The 16708-nt window shown below is 46.8% G+C and overlaps 3 protein-coding genes across 3 annotated transcripts; 2 read left to right on the top strand and 1 right to left on the bottom strand.

Annotated features, from left to right (window-relative positions):
• Positions 1-2393: 2393 nt before the first annotated feature.
• Positions 2394-10107, top strand: LOC307240976 (troponin C, skeletal muscle-like). Its single transcript, XM_080014907.1, has 6 exons — positions 2394-2549; positions 7230-7284; positions 8161-8304; positions 8413-8527; positions 9294-9430; positions 9571-10107. Exons 1-6 carry the CDS (start codon positions 2547-2549, stop codon positions 9600-9602), a joined length of 486 nt encoding a protein of 161 aa, XP_079871033.1. The 5' UTR covers positions 2394-2546; the 3' UTR covers positions 9603-10107.
• A 1623-nt stretch (positions 10108-11730) lies between these two features.
• On the top strand, positions 11731-14429 carry tnnc2.2 (troponin C2, fast skeletal type, tandem duplicate 2). Its single transcript, XM_080014908.1, has 6 exons — positions 11731-11872; positions 12670-12721; positions 12834-12977; positions 13454-13568; positions 13676-13812; positions 13917-14429. Exons 1-6 carry the CDS (start codon positions 11870-11872, stop codon positions 13946-13948), a joined length of 483 nt encoding a protein of 160 aa, XP_079871034.1. The 5' UTR covers positions 11731-11869; the 3' UTR covers positions 13949-14429.
• Positions 14430-15083: 654 nt separating this feature from the next.
• Positions 15084-16477, bottom strand: taf13 (TATA-box binding protein associated factor 13). The gene is made up of 2 exons (XM_080015817.1): positions 16417-16477; positions 15084-15817 (listed from the first exon to the last, which is right to left on the bottom strand). The coding sequence occupies exon 2, from the start codon at positions 15814-15816 to the stop codon at positions 15442-15444; it is 375 nt and encodes a 124-aa protein (XP_079871943.1). The 5' UTR covers position 15817; positions 16417-16477; the 3' UTR covers positions 15084-15441.
• Positions 16478-16708: the final 231 nt, after the last annotated feature.

Raw genomic sequence — 16708 nt, 5'->3', positions numbered from 1 at the left:
GAACATACACCAATCAGCCACAACATTAAAACCACATCTAATAACCACCAATATTGTGTAGCTCCCCCTCGTGCTGCCAAAACAGCTCTGATCCGTGGAGGCATGGACTCCACAAGACCTCTGAAGGTGTCCTGTGGTATCTGGCACCAAGACGGCAGCAGATCCTTTAAGTCCTGGAAGTTACGAGGTGAGGCCACGTGCTCACTTGTCCATTGTAGGTGTCAGCGGTGCACAGGGTTACTCTGACCGGTCTGTGGCTACGAAACCCATATGCAGCAAGTTGTGATACACTCTGACACCTAAGAAGAATCTTTAATCGTAACACAGCACACCACAACAACAACACATGCATTCATACACATGCTTCGGGTGGTGGCCGGTGAAATAGGTTCTCTGCATTTGACCTATCCTGGCTTGTCCTTCCTCCGGGGGGGGGCAGCCAGGAGCAGTGGGCAGCATTCAACGACGCGCCCGGGGACCTGGTTCCATCTGTTCATCGCTTGTCAGACGATGATATTCTGCATGTTTTTGGTGGGAGTTCTTACTGATGTTACATGGAGGAAACCCCATGTGAGCCCAGAGAGAACATGCAAACTCCACACAGAAAGGCCCCTCATCGGGAGTTAATCCATCAGAGCATGGTGTCAACAACGCCCCAGGCGGGAATCGAACCCAGGACCTTCTTGCTGTGAGGCAGCAGTGCAATGCATTTTCTATCATAGCAGCATTAACTTTTTCAGCAAATTGTGCTGCAGTCGTTTTTTTCTTTTTGGACAAGACTGACCAGACTTCACTCCCCACAAGCATCAATGAATCCATGGGTGCCCATGACCCTGTCGTCGGCTGTCCTTCCTTGGGTCACATTTGGTAGGTACTAACCACTGCATACCAGGAACACCCCACAAGAGCTTTTGTTTTGGAAATGCAGACCTCCAGCCATCACAATTTGGCCCTTGTCAAAATCGCTTGGATCCTTACGCTTGACCATTTTTCCTGCTTCCAACACATCAACTTCAAGAACTGACTGTTCACTTTCTGCCTAATATATCCAGCCCCTTGACAGGTGTCACTGGAACAAGATGAGAAATATTATTCAGTTCCGCTGTCAGTGTTTTTAATGTCGTGATTGATCACTGTGTTTTATAACCAGTTTTATGAGAGTTGTTAACAGTTTGACACTTGCACACACAGTTAAAGCGTATGTGTGTGTTCTGCTTAACACCAAATAGAATATGCTCTGTGTGCGTGTAACTGTGTGTTGTTTGTATTTGCATGCATGCCAAACATGCAACATTTTGTGTTGATGGCCTGGGCCTCGGGAATATTTGTATCTGCCAAGCTTACGAAACCTTAGCAGTTTGAGGATTAGGAGACGAAACGAGAGCCACCCTGTGGGTGGTGGGGTGGGGTGGCGGGGCGACAAGGTCATTCTCCCCAGTTGAGTATTGGAGAGAGGAGGAAAGTGCAGAAGGCAGACAAAAGGCGAGGAGAAAGAAATGAGGTTAAGTTTATTTTGTATCATTTACTTTGCATTAGAAAACCCTAAAAAGCGAGAACGGTGAGAGGTCGAGACGGAAGCGGTTCACACCGAATCAGACAAACGACGGAAGTACAGAACTGGAAGTCCGTCCCTTCCCATGGAGAGTTCAATCCGGTGCGGAATTTCCGCGTGTGATCGAGGCTCCGGAATGTTTCAGGACAGTTGTCGGTGACTAAGTTACTACGACCGGAAGTTACGTCAGTCAAGTTTTTGATTGAAATTGTGCAAAAGAAAAATATAAAACCACACGTATATAAAGAAATTGGACGATTACGAGGACCACGTTAAAAAGAGGGGTAGAGCAGCTGTTTCGGGTCGGAGGGATAGAGCCGCATGAGCGGGGTCCGTTTGCGCAACCTCTTGAATTACAGTTGTCACAAGTGCAAGGGCACATCCTATGGAGCGAGGACAGGGGGACAAGCAGATAGATGGATCACCAGGCAGCGAGAGAAGGATAGAGAATCTGCGTGCGGGGGTGTTAATCTCTGTGTATGTGTGTGTGTGTGTGTGTGTGTGTATTTGTATGCATATGTGTGTGTGTGTGTGTGTGTGTTTGTGTGTGTGTGTGTTTGGAGGGCTTGCACGATAAAGTGCCTGAGTGTCCATCTGCCTTACGATGCCCAGTTGAGCCGCAGCCAAAATAGCCCCTCACTGCCTAACGCCAGGGGTGTTTTGTTTTTTTTAAATAAATGTCATTGAGGCCGCCGATCACGTCCTTTATCTAAATATGGGGGGATTGGGGAAGACACGGGGGGTGTCCATCAGGAGCGCACACAGGGAGGTGGTCCAAACTGTGCCGGGAGTTGATTGGTCGTCTTTTTGTCCGAGCGGGGGTTAGGTGGGGGTTTCTTGCCCAATGCTGGTCATTTTCCGGAAAAGCGCGGGGGGGCATGTGAGGGTACATATGACGGAGAGGCCACAGTGCTGCCCAAACTCAACAGCGAGGAGACTCCTTTGGAGAAGCTTTTGTCTTTCACCTTAAGAGTGTCAGCAGAACCAGCGCACCATGGTAAGGAACTCAAGCCGGGGCACGGGAAGATCGGATACTGAACGGATCAGGAAATATCTTCTTCTTTTTTTTTGACACAGTATCGGAGGATGTACAGTATAATCTCTAATGCTCTGTGTTTCTTGTTGGACGGCGGGGACACTTTTAAAATGAGCGGAAGATGACTCGAAACGGACGTGGGGGCCACCGCTCACGCCTGCATGCCTGTGCAGACACATCATCACTCACTTAGCAGCTCCAGCTGAGCAGGACAGCCGGAATAAAGTGGATTTCCACTCGAGTGACGGGCCGACCAGGGGCGGCTTTTTTCCCCCCTCTTGATGTCGGTTTTGACATCGATCGGATTTATCTGACGTTCCTGTGTTTTATTTTCAGGGGATGCTTCCGAGTTGCGTCTGGGTCTGATTGGGTCCGTGGTTGGATCAGAGGGAGATATCAAAGATGGAAGCTTCCTTATGATGTCCATCTCTTAATAAATCTCCCTCCGACGATCCCCTCGTTTTAAATATAAAAATGGCCTTTCATTGGCGTTTCATTGGCCTTAGGGGAATTCAAGGCGTCAAAGTGAAATTTTATTTGGACAGCGTGGATGGCAAGTTATCGTCCCTCTCATCGGAAACGCGGAGAACCGGGGTGTCACATTTAGTATAACGTGTCAGAAATCTTTAATATTATCCCCATTCACTTATCCACATTCAACCTCTCAGCGCACTGTGCTGTGGGTAATAAATATGATCTAAGATATGATCTCCATTGTGAAATGGGTTTATGTCCCAAGCCTGTGATTTCTTCAGGCGTTAAGCATTATGTGTATTGACAGAAGGCTGATTTATAACGACGATGGCCTAGAGCAACATCCGATGGAAATTCAAAGAAAACAAATATCTTCAGAATATTATAAAGAGATTAGTTCTGATAAAACTGCCAACCAAAATCCATTGAAACAGATGCATTTTCCACATTAAGAATGTTTACAGAGTTCCTAGATATGTCGCCGTCCCACCGTACGCCAGCTTCCCCTTTCGGACACACCATTGACAAACGTGGCCAGCTGACAGGGATTAAACCAAATAAATTGCTTATTTTCGGGGTGTATTTGTTACCCTCGCGTCTTACTATTTCCGACATGGCGCATACATGTATAATGTCGGGCTATTAGTGGAACTCAAATGTCAATTCGTGCACAATAACCTAATCCCACTGGGGCTTCAAATTTCCTTTAGATCTCTCGCCGTGAAGGTGCTAATTTAAGAGGGAATTAAGCAAAAGTGACGCTATAGGTCATGGAATATGTCAATATGTCAGTTTTTCCCTTTAAAGTCATAAGGGTCTTGTGGTTGTCCGCGCCTATGTAAGCCGCATGGAATTTGAAATTGTTCATAATCACATAAAGCATGTTATTTAAGCACTTTTAAAGAAATTAAAAAAAAATTAAATATAGGACCAGAATAAGTGCATTTAAATAGGAAAACTAGGAATTGACTAGGAATAGGATTTCTAGTAAGCAAAATAAAGCTTAACAGTCGGAAAAAATAATGACATAAAATTGAATAAAAAGAAAAGTAAAAATAAAATAAAAAATATTAATACAAATTGTTATATATACAAATAGCAAAAATATACAAAAAAGGATTAGTCAGATATATATAAATATCCAAAATGTGATCGCATTTTGAAATTTGATAGTTTGGATACATCATCCCATTGGATTTTATGGGTAGATTTGTCTTAATTATGCTGTTTATTTGGGAATAATGTGAACAAATAGGGCAGGTTTCCAAGGATCTTAAAAAGGCAATGGTACATCATTTATTTTTTTAACAATTTTTTCCCCCCAGAGGATAATCTAATTGATCTCATGGAGGAGAATAAAAATAATGAAATCAACGGTCCTAGAGTTATGATGAATAAACTGTCGGTACAGCAGCCTTCCAAAAGAGGTATATGACCGATCCAACGGGGTGTGGTCAAGCCACCGCTGCAGACAGGCTCCCATCCCGGGGCCGCTCAGCTGCTGGGGATTGCGCGAATCAACGGATAGGCTCCACTGATTCGGCAAATAGGTTTTCATTTTTAATTTTTAGGTTTTGTTTTTCACCGCAGTGAGGAAGGTGATTTTTGGAGACACGGGATCAGACCTGGCAACACAGGCGCTAAGCGCAGATGCTCCGGACTCTCCCCCTATTTGCCAGCGAGCCTACGATTTTTCCCTTTGGCCCATGAGCCACCTTTTTGTTTAAAACCTTAATAAATACATGCCAATCGGGGATGTTTTGCCTCCGCCTCCATCCCATCTCTCTCCCTGGCCCTGGGCCAGAACACACCTAAACAGGATGGATCAGTGAGAAGCAGAATCCTGGACACCTTCCCGGAAACCCCCCAGGAGCAGATGGTGGCGGCCCCTGCCACAATGCAGGAGCAGCAAGCCCTCTAGTTCTGGGGTATGGCGAGGGTTCGCAAGCAGGACCAGGAGGCCTTCCGGGTCCTCCTCCGGGAGCGCACCAGACAGGGCAAGGAACGACCGCCGGGCTCCTCCCCCCCTCCGTTACAGAAGATGATGGGGGAGGGCGATCCTAAAGCGTTCCTTGCCAGTTTTGAACAGATTGCGGAGGCGGCTGGCTGGTCGGACCGCGAGTGGGCGTGGCGGCTCGTTCCCCACCCCCAGAGCAGCGGACAAGCTACGCTGTCATCCGAACCGAACAGTTCATTGACAATCTCGAGGCCCCACTAGCTGGGTGTGTTGTCGCCGGCCGGCCTCCTCCAAGCCGCCACAGCCCTCGCTGAGGACCACGGCCTCGGCCTACACCCACACCTCCGTCGACCGTCGTGGACCGCCGAGGGGCCTGCACCTGGATCTGGCATGGGAGTTGTCGCAGGACCGGCCATCACCATCCTCCTCCCTTCTGGGGCCCCAGGCTGGGCCCACCTCCAGCCCCTTCCCCTGCCAGAGGAGGGATGACCACTGGCCGGGGTCCCACCTCCTACCCCTTGGGACACATGGCTGAACCCCCTGTTGTTCGGGAGGTTCCCCAGTCCACCACAGTGTTTTTCCCCTTTGACACTCTTGCCCTAAGCTACACGCTTTAAGGCAGGAATCACAGGAGAACTTGCTCACTGCATGTACGACAGGGGGGCTTGGTTGAGACAGTTCTCACCGGGAGACAAGGTGTTAGTACTGCTCCCTACGTCCAGCTCAAAATTACTGGCGAAGTGGCAAGGGCCCTTCGTGGTCACACGACGCGTGGGGGAGGTCGATTATGAAGTCGGGGGGGGGTCCGCCCAAATTTCCCACCTTAACCTTCTAAAAGAAGGTGGAGGGAAGGTGTGCCCGTATCACTGGCCACAGAGACAATTATGAGGGACGAGTTGGGGCCGGAGGTTCCAAAATCGTTCGATCGGTACCGCGGCCCTTTTAAGTGACCATCTCTCTCCCGGCCAGAGCACAGACGTCGCGGCACCGCAGCAACGCTTTGCCGACACATTCTCTTTCCTGCCCGGCCGTACGGCCGTCATACTCCACCATGTGGGGACGCCCCCCGGGGGTGAAGCTGCGCTCCCGGCCGTATCGCCTGCAGAACACAAATGCCAATTTCCCCCCAGAGGACAATTTAACTGATCTCATGGAGGAGAATAAAAATAATGAAATCAACAGTCCTAGAGTTATGATGAATAAACTGTCGGTACAGCAGCCTTCCAAAAAAGGTATATGGCTGTGACGATCCAACGGGGCGTGGTAAAGTCACCGCTGCAGATAGGCTCCCATCCCATCCCATCCCAGGCCTAAGTGCGACAGTGGGGGTGTGTTAGGTTTTATTTCTCCCCGCAGTGAGGAAGGAGCGTGTTTTTGGGACACGCGATTGGACCCGGCAACATGGGCGCGAAGCGCAGCGAACAGGACACGACACGGCGGCAGTGCACATTAGCGCTGACGTTCTGGACTCTTTCCCTGTTTTCCAGCGAGTCTGTGAGTCTTTCCCTTTGGCCCACGAGCCACCTTTTTGTTTGAACATTTAATAATGTTCAAACAAATGTGTCTGGTGGGTGCAAATTGAAATGAGGAATTTTCTGGGACTTTGATTTCTGTTCAACATCTTCCATAAAGAATAGTGTAATATGTTTGTGTAAATGCCCTAGATTTGATTCCAATAGTAGTTTTTATTTAATATATGTGCAAATAAGCCACCTGGATCAATGGAGGGCACTTAAAATCCCCTGATAAGGTCTTTGCCTTTGCATTAGAGGAGACAGAGCAGATAAAGACCCATCCATTCATCTGAGTGCAGCTTTCAACATGTGTAAGATTAGTGGTATCTAGCAGAGCAGACTTGGCAGAAATGGAATATAATATTCATAAATATGTTCTAATAAAGGTATAATCCCATGAAAATAAGAATTGTGTTTTTGTTACATTAGAATGAGCCTTTTATTATCTACATAGGGAGGGGGTACGCTTTACGGAGGCCGCCATGTTGCACCACCATGTTTCTTCTACAGTAGCCCAGAACGAACAAACTAAACACTATCTCTGGAGAAGGCCTTTTGCGTTTTTTCCTTTCGTGGCCACCGTCGGTTCTTCACGCGCTCGGAGGGGGGGTTAAGATCTGTCTTCCCCGAAAGCCGGAGGATACATATTTAACTCATTTGACTCTTGACTCATCTTCCACTTTTTCTCCCTTTCAGCCCACCGACGCCCAAAGCGACGCCCGCTCCTTCCTGAGCGAGGATATGATCACAGGTCAATTTTAATGTTCATTTATTAAATGCACACGGATGTGATACCCTTCATGTTTTAAAACCATCCAGCCATCAATCATTTCAGTTGGGCTGAGCCTGAAAAACAGGCTTAATAATATCCAATCCAATATCCTTTGCCCTTTGTGTTGGTTGAAATACGCACACCAATAGTATAGCATAATATATTGTAACTTAACTTTCTAAAGATAAAATACAGTCTCTATGCTGTCCTTCATCCATCATGAGTTGATTTGTTTATGTTTTTTGTAAAACACTTGTAATCCATGTTTAAATTAGGAATTTTGTCATTTCACCAAGTGCTATATAAATAAATAATTACAATTTAAAGATTAAATAATTAGCCATTTTATTGGTAGTTTTATGCATTTTAAGTCACATTTGATTAAACTCCATTACTGTGAATTGCCTTTAAACTGAATTTCTTTTAAACTTTTGCTTTGAAAAGTGCTATATAACTAAAGTTTACAATAAAATAACAATAATTGTGATTAAAATGATCATCATCCATTATTATTAATAATAATAATAATAATTATTATTATTATTATTATTATTATTATTATTATTAATAATAATAATAATAATAATAATAATAATTATTATTATTATTATTATTATTAATATTAATATTAATATTATTATCATCACAAATTATTAATAATACTGATCATTATTATTATTGTTATTGTTAAATATCATTATTATTATTTTATTGTTATAATTAAATGTCACTATTTTTATTATTATTATTATTATTATTATTATTATTATTATTATTATTATTATTACACTTATAAAGATGATCACATACTGTTAGCCTTTTGATATCAATCCTAAAACAGCCTCCTCTCTCCAGAGTTCCAGGCTGCATTCAACATGTTCGACACAGACGGTGGCGGTGACATCAGCACCAAGGAGTTGGGCCAGGTGATGAGGATGCTGGGCCAGAACCCCACCCGAGAGGAGCTGGACGCCATTATTGAGGAAGTGGATGAGGACGGTAAGATCTGTCCTGACTGATAACAGATGAAGAATAGATTCCACCTCTGTGTGATTCAAAGAATCCACTGGTGATAATCTACACGTTTTGTTCTTCCCTCTTCCTCAGGCAGCGGCACCATTGACTTTGAGGAGTTCTTGGTTATGATGGTGCAGCAGCTGAAGGAGGACCAGGCCGGAAAGAGTGAAGAGGAGCTTTCGGAAGTCTTCCGTGTTTTTGATAAGTACGGCCTGCTGCGCGGGACAATCCTTGTTCTGAGGTTCAGCTGACGAACCTGGGATTGAATGACTGTTTACTTACCGTAGCATTTACAAATTGAACCTCCCACCCCTCCATCGTGCAAACAACGGCATTGTCTTACAGCAGCTGCTGGATGTCAGTGAGGCAGCTCTCCACCTGAGCTGTGATTGGTTATGTTCCCACAGCGCCTGTAACCGCTAGACGGCGCAGTTCTGCAGTGACCGACTCGGCTTTTAATAGAGTGAATTTGGTGCGTCATTTATATTAAGATTGCAAGCAGAAAACTTCCAGACTCGCCCTTAAGAAGATGAAAAATAGCATCAACAAATAATGTAGTATACAATGAAACCGTGGGCATTTTGGGATTATTTTATTAATAATCTTCATCTATCAATAAACATTTGAATTTTTGCTCAATCCAGGTTTTATTTTAACAAATATTAGATTATGGAATGTTATTATGGAATGTTTTTGAAAAAACACTTTTTTTTCGCATGCGGCCTCAGTGAAACACAATAGTACTTAATACGGTGAGAAAAACAATAATCAATGGTTTACATAATGCTCAATATAATATCTTGTGATATGCTCATAGATGTCGTTATGTGTTACCTCATCCTGTTACCATTATCTCTGATGTTATACCAATGTTTGTCTATACATGCCCCCATATTTAAATTACTAAGAATACAGACTTTATGACATCTGGCCAGTTTTCCCTGACCCCCCCCCCCCCCCCGTGTGCATAGAAACGGCGACGGTTTTATCGACCGCGAGGAGTTTGGAGACATCCTCCATCGCACCGGAGAGCCGATTGGAGAGGAGGACATCGACGAGATGATGGCGGATGCCGACACCAACAAGGATGGGAGGCTCGACTTTGACGGTGAGAACCTGTGTGTGTGTGTGTGTGTGCGTGCGTGCGTGCGTGTGTGTGCATGCGTGTGCGGATCAGTCGATGTAGCGTGTAACTTTCCACTTTTCATTCGGCCGACGCCCTCCCTCTGCCTTTGTCGTTGTCTCCAGAGTTTCTGAAGATGATGGAAAACGTCCAGTAACGGAACCAGATCGACATTCCTCACGGACCCTTTGCCCCCGACGTCGTCTCTCAAGCTCGGACGGAAAATAAAAAAAAATTAAAATTAAAAACGCCGCCATTTCTGTCGTCTTAGCTGAGGTCCCGTCGAAGGGAGCGTGGCCTTGGAAAACACGACAGATGCCAATCTAACCCCATTGACGAGGTAGAACCTCAACCCCGCCTAGCGCCCCCCTCCACCGTGGCCGCCCTATAAATATCCGTTCGAAACCTTTTAAGACGAAGGCGCTTTGCCCCTCCCTTCCGCGTCGGACCGCTCAGCTGTCTCAGAGGGCAGCAGCTGCTCCTCTAGAGATACTCCACCGCCCCCCCCGCCCTCATCCCTCCTCCATCACCGCCTCCAACCCCGCGGCCGATTTAGTCCGCCCTGTCTCTTGAAGATATACAAGCCTGTTCCACGATGTCTCCCTTCCACCCTATGCTGTGCTTTTCCAAATAAAACGGCTTCTGACTCCTTTTTTCCTTCACTGGTTTCAAGTTATTGCTCCAGTATGCACATCACACCGGGGTTGTTCTTAACCCTATCCACGCCCAATTCACTCTCTCAAACACACACACACACAAGCACACACACACACACACACACACACATTATGTACAGTATCAGTGTACATAATACACATGCACTCCAGTCATATTTGTGCAAACGGGTCCTGTTCTAGTCCACAGAACTCATCACGTTCACCTCAAGGAGTGCCACTTTCCCTGCCCCGTTTTACCCCCCCCCCCCCCCCACACACACACACATGCAGGACGTCCACAAATTCATTTAAGCTCGACTAAGTCTTCCCGTTGCGCACAGGACCCTGTTCTAGGATACAGGCGAGACCTGAAAATGCATCTGTCTGGGAAGCAAAACATTACACCCACGTATTGAACCTCCCTGGCTTTGGGGGTCCAAGGGGCTCCCCCTTAGACGGTTCCGAAAAGAAAAAAAAAAAAACAGAAAAAAGCCTAAATGTCGCTTTTTTCCCCCGTTAGTTCCCCAGTTCACAGCAGCCTGAGGTTCTCCGATAAGGAGCCGTCTCGTGAGGTCGTCCCCGTGTTGCAGGAGCTCCCGGCGCTTTCCCGGCCCACGGGCGCGGCATGAAGCCATCAGCCACGGGAGGTGTGGGTGGAGACACGGATGGAGTTGGACCATGCATCGCTTCTTCCTTTCCAAAGACACTCTGCCCTCTCGAGTATATAGTCTTCGCCCCCCCCACCGCCACCGCCGCCAGTCGGGGACACCCTCCCTCCCATTTCCCCATCGCCCCTCTCCCTTTTACACAGTATCACCCATCGTTACCGCTTCTCTCTCTCTCTCTCTCTCTTTCTCTCCCACCTCAGCCCCCCCGCAGGAAACGGCCTCCGTATAAGGAGCCGTGGTTCGCGTTGACGGTGGCGCGGGGTTCTGGGGGACGAGGGCAGAACCCTCCTGCCCACTCAATCTCTGCCCCCCCGACCCGGACGACTATTCAGGGCACGGCTGGAGCCTGAACATTTTTCTGTGGGGTTTGAGTTTCACGTCCCAAGTGAAACAGACTTTTAAACCCCCCCCCCCACACACACACACACACACACACGCACACACACCCTCTTGCTTCTCGGCCCTTTTCGTATTCATGCAAGGCCTACACTGTATAGTACGCAGTGAGGCATTTAGGCCTACTGTGTGTTCAAAAAATTTGTTACAATTAAAGGTGAAGTCGGATGGGAGTATTTCGTGAACCTCGGGGTGGTGGCCCTTTCCCCGAATGGAAAGCCGCATAGAAGTAGCGTTGTGTTCAAAATCCGCTGTAAAATTACTCTCAGATATTTTGCAGCTAATTTACTTCTGCCTCCATGCCGCTGTTAAACATATTTCTGAAGTGGTGCAGTGTTGATCAACTCATTGTGGGTGATTTTGCAGGTCATTGTGCATATAATCAATGAGTTGGCTGACATTAGGCTTCATCTCCCTCAATACCCCCAACACCGGGGATACCTTCGGCTTCAGTAAGAGTTTGCACTGCAATTTTGGGATTGGTCGGTCGCTGGGGCCCCCAGAACCCTAAATGTTCAGGATTCTAATTCTGGAGGCGCCACTGGTGCCAGGGGGTGGGGCCCAGGGTCCCAGTTTAAAGTGTGTGTGGACTCTCACTTGACGTCTAGTCTCTCTGCTGGGGTGCACACGGATTGACCACTCCTCTTGGGCTTGTGTTTCTTTTTTTCCGTGGATATTTGCGGGAAAGGCTATAAACCACAAACATGGTAAGATTTCTACCGCCGGTTAAACCAATCCGCCAAAATAATGCCAATCAGCCGGGATCCGGGTTAGAGCATGTTGGAAACAAATATTGAAGGGGAAAAAGTGAAGACATAATGATGATTATGATATTATTTTTATGGGTTATTATAATGAAAACATATAATACTTGTGGATCCATGTCCAAATCATTATTAAATGGTTTTATTTAAAATTAAATGTCTGAAACCTACATTTCAGTATGTAGATTATTAACATGTAATTAGCAAATCTTTTCTATTTAAATTTCTTTTGATAGTAATAAATGAAATAATAAATAAGTAATAAATCAAATTAATGGTTCTGACAGTGTGGAAGTGTTGGGGGAATGGATTAATCCTTAAGATGTAGTGCTGCAGATGAGTGTGAGCGTGTGTATGTGTGTGTGTGTGTGTGTGTGTGTGCGCGCGTGTGTGTGTCTGTGTGTGTTTGGGAGGGGGGTGTCAGTCAGCAAGATGCTGAGGCGTCAAATTCCATAGGATTGCATGTCCACATTGCCATATACAGGGAGGCTAATTTGTTGAGCCTGAAATAGCTCGCTTGATTATCGCCCGGCCCAAATGTAGCCTATCGGGACCGAAATAGTCCTCGAGTTAATCCTGAAGTTAGAATTTAACAAAACAAATACCACACGCATTTAAAAAAAAAAAAAAAACCACCATCAAGCGCTTCGTGCGACAAAAATTCCATTTACCTGGATTATGAAATGCATAACGGAATAAAAACAACATCGGTTTGATGGGGCTTTTATTTTCCACCCTAGACTGACGCGCAACAAGAGGCCCGCTCATACCTGAGCGAGGAGATGCTGGCAGGTGAGTAGGCCGACAGACCGACGAATGAACGACTGCGTCATCTCCCAGAGGTGAAAATTAAAAAACAAAAAAATCTGGATTTGTCACAATATTTGTCCATCGCTCGACGCAGAGTTCAAGGCCGCCTTTGACATGTTCGACACCGACGGTGGCGGTGACATCAGCACCAAGGAGTTGGGCCAAGTGATGAGGATGCTGGGCCAGAACCCCACCAGAGAGGAGCTGGATGAGATCATCGAGGAGGTGGATGAGGACGGTAAGCCGCGGGTGTCGGAGGAAAACCAGACAGATCGCGGATCACATAACCTCCGCCCATACGAGGACTTTCGGGAAAGCCCTCATACCTCTCAGTGTAGAATAGTCTTTATCATTGATGAACAATGTCCAGGGCCGGACCAAGGGTTTTGGTGGCCCTAAACGAGAAATTTGTGGCCCCGTAACACACACACAAATGAACAAAACACACGCAATTGCGTCTGACTGGATGATCTAATTCCCTTACCTCCTGCAGTCATCAGCCCCATAGCCCAAAATCCATTAGGTACGAAATAATGATCCCCTGTGAATCTTGAATCTTGAATCTTGAATCTTGAATCCCATCCCTGCTATGAACCTTACCGGAAGAAACAACCTAATATTCTGGTGATTGATGAGAGAAAATGTTGAATTATGTGGCCCTTTGGCGGAACCACGGACGTGCGATGGCCCTGATGTTACGCCCTTTGACATTAGGCAGCGGCACCATCGACTTTGAGGAGTTCTTGGTCATGATGGTGAGGCTGCTAAAGGAGGACCAGGCCGGCAAGAGCGAGGAAGAGCTGGCGGAGTGCTTCCGCGTGTTCGACAAGTGCGTAACGCCGCCGCGGTGTGTCGCAGATGTTTAACAGCATTCGTCACATTCTGGGGGGTTTTTTCCGATTCCGCTCCAACCTGTCATGCGACGCGTTTGTGCAGGAACGGCGACGGCTACATCGACAGGGAAGAGTTTGCCCTCATCATCCGCAGCACCGGCGAGCCCATTTCAGAAGAGGAGATTGATGAGCTGCTCAAGGATGGAGACAAGAACGCCGACGGCATGCTGGACTTTGACGGTAGGACACGCCTTTATGATTCTGTGCCTCCTGTGTTCAGGAGGGGTTCACTGCCCCCCACCCCCCATGCCTATTTAACTTTGGTCTGTTTGATGCGTTTCCAGAATTCCTCAAGATGATGGAGAATGTGCAGTAAAACCACAGAGACTCATGGACATTCCTCCTTCCCTCCAACCCCCTGCCAAAATCCAACCTTCTCACAAGACCCCAACCGACCTCTTCCTCCTGCTATCTTCTCTTGTCCATCTGGTTTGCTGCCTCGTTTCTCTCCGTTCGACTAGACACCCTCAACAGACAGCTTGGGAGCCCGCTGTGTGTGTGTGCGCGCGTGGGAGGGGGGCGACGACCGGGGTACACGTCTCCCCAGCTTGCTTGTGAAATGTAGACGGCCCGTCGACGCCCGCGCTGATAATATCACCCATGACACACTGTGGTACAGTGGGCCTGTCGTCAGCGATCCCTACCCCCAAACCCTCTGCCGGCGAAGTTCTCATCTAGATTTAGTCTAGATCGATTAGCAGCCCGATACCCGCTGCCTAGACCAATTCATCCAACGAATGCTGTACAAAAAGTAACTTGCTTGAACACAAGATAATAAATGAATTTACACATGGTCACTCGTAGTCGGTCTGACATATTTATGGTCCGTGTACAATTTTATTTAGAGCAATCTCAATAAAAAAAAACGGTTTCTTCTTTTTTTTTTTCCATTTTGTCTGACCAGCTGCTATGTTTGTGTTTCCTTTTCGGATTGTTTGAGAGTGTTTATCAAGCCCGTCATTAGGCTGCCAAGAGACACCGAACTAAAGTGTCCCAGTGGAGTCGATGTGAACTTCTAGGTTCTGTAACATGATCCATCAATTTAATTTGCTGTACAACTGAAGCCGGTAGGTTTAGTTAACCAAAAAAACAGACTCGAGGCTTCGAGCCGATCACACAATGATCCCAGATTCAAACTCTCCACTCAGCTTGAGGACGAAGGATGGAGGGCTGTCGGGTCAATGATGATGATCGTTGTTGGTGGTTCAAGCTCCCCAGGCGGCACTATATGGCAGCCCACTGCTCCTAGATACGTCAGTTACTAGGATGGGTAAAATGCAGAGAAATGCATTTTGTTTTCTCAGTACTTGTACTATGCGCAATGACAATTTGTTATCTTATAAAAAAAAATTAAAAAATAGCAACGTATCAAGACACCCGTAAATATGAGACAATCTGAGCTGCTATACCAGCTAGAAAAGCAACGTAAAAATGCAGTAACTTTACTTTGTAATTTCCTTTATTTAAATACCATTGGATCAGATCTGCATACTACTGGGTATTTATTTGAACCATCCCATCACTTATGAAAACAATGCAACCGACATGGCACGGAAAGTAACAACATACAGTACACTGAAAGAAAAAAATGAGTCGCTGAATCAACTTTCAAACATTACTGATATCTTTGAGGTTTTGTCCACTTAAAATCAAGGATCGTAGATGTCAATTTTTTGAGCTGCTTTGTGATATCACAAGGGACACGGGGTCACGCATCGTAGGAGGACGACGTCATCCCGCGGGCCGAAACAAGAGCCGGGAACGCGAGACGGCGCCGAAAGTTAAGAGCCAAACTTTCATTGGATTTCCTCAGGAGCCGTAGTTGGCCTCGTCGAAAGCCTTGCGCGCCCTCTTGAGCTCCTCGTTCATGGTCAGCAGGTCTTTGACCCGGGCGAACTTCCTCGGGTCTTTGCGGATCAGGAACACGATGTCCTCCACCTGGACGCGGCCCTGGCGCCCGATGGACATGGCCTTGTGGGTCATCTCGGTGATGAACTCGATCACCAGGTCCTCCAGGATGTCCACAGACTCCGTGTAGGGGTTCTGGTCGTCGCCGAAGCCGTACATCATGCAGCGCAGCTCCTTGGAGAACAGCCGCTTCCGCTTGCCGTGGCCGGCGTCCATGCCGCCGGAGCCATCGTCCAGCTCCTCGTCGTAGCCGGGCTCGTCCTCCTCGTCGGCCATTCTGGTGGGGGACAAAAAATGAGGGCCACGACTTTCACAATTGGAATAGAGATCACGATCCGTAGGGACACACATTATGTATGTATGTATGTATGTATGTATGTATGTGTGTGTGTGTCTGTGTGTATGTATGTATGTATGTATGCATGTATGTATGTGTGTCGACATGTTGTACTCTTCCACGTCGTTAACGTGTTGTCATTGGTTGATATCAAGGAATTGGGAGCGCTGGTTTTGATGCATCTTATCTCCCAGATTCTAAAACGATTGTGTGTGTGTGTGTGTGTGTGTGTGTGTGCCTGTTACACACCAGTAATGTGTTGTAATCGGATGACGTGAACGAGAGAGGAGAGAGAGAGAGAAATCGAGGAGCGCTTGTTTTGACGCAATCTCATCTCCCAGATGCAAATGCGGCCGAATCGTCGTCTTGTCGATCGGGATCGTGATTCTATAAATCGCGCAACCCTCAGGGGGACGCGGGTGATACAGAGAATATCTGGCACCTCGACGTCTGACAACATGCATATTACATTGTGTAATTGTGACGATGTATTCGCTGCGGATGAATACTGTCGATTAAATGCAAATAAACAACCCTACCTCGGAATCCCGTGGTCGAAACACAGCAATAACAACCGGCGCCGCTGTTCACTTCCGCCTTTCTTCTTCGTCTCTCGTGGCGTCAGCGCCACCAGTTGGTACGGAGGGCGAATGACGAGCCGCACGTCACCAATGACGTCAGACGCTCGATATTGGTTTAAAATTAAATTAAATATAAATACAAATAAAAACACACCTCGAATTTAGTCAGTTTTGGCTGATTAGTGGAACATTAGAGGGGTATAATCAGGGAACTAGAGACAAGTGGAAAACGGGATCCGTTTGGCTACTT

This window comes from Zeus faber, assembly GCF_960531495.2.
Source record: "Zeus faber genome assembly, chromosome: 15".
In the NCBI taxonomy this organism is placed as follows: domain Eukaryota; kingdom Metazoa; phylum Chordata; class Actinopteri; order Zeiformes; family Zeidae; genus Zeus; species Zeus faber.
The sequence above is the reverse complement of the archived record's forward strand: the minus strand, read 5'-3'. Positions and strand labels throughout refer to the sequence as shown.

Excerpts from the sequence above, each read along its gene's own strand:
- tnnc2.2 (XM_080014908.1), top strand. Across the intron at positions 13,569-13,675 it reads TGCTTCCGCGTGTTCGACAA|GAACGGCGACGGCTACATCG; the intron begins GTGCGTAACGCC and ends GCGTTTGTGCAG. Across the intron at positions 13,813-13,916 it reads CGGCATGCTGGACTTTGACG|AATTCCTCAAGATGATGGAG; the intron begins GTAGGACACGCC and ends ATGCGTTTCCAG.
- LOC307240976 (XM_080014907.1), top strand. Across the intron at positions 8,528-9,293 it reads GTCTTCCGTGTTTTTGATAA|AAACGGCGACGGTTTTATCG; the intron begins GTACGGCCTGCT and ends CCGTGTGCATAG. Across the intron at positions 9,431-9,570 it reads TGGGAGGCTCGACTTTGACG|AGTTTCTGAAGATGATGGAA; the intron begins GTGAGAACCTGT and ends CGTTGTCTCCAG.
- taf13 (XM_080015817.1), bottom strand. The coding sequence starts at position 15,816 with ATGGCCGACGAGGAGGACGAGCCCGGCTACGACGAGGAGCTGGACGAT.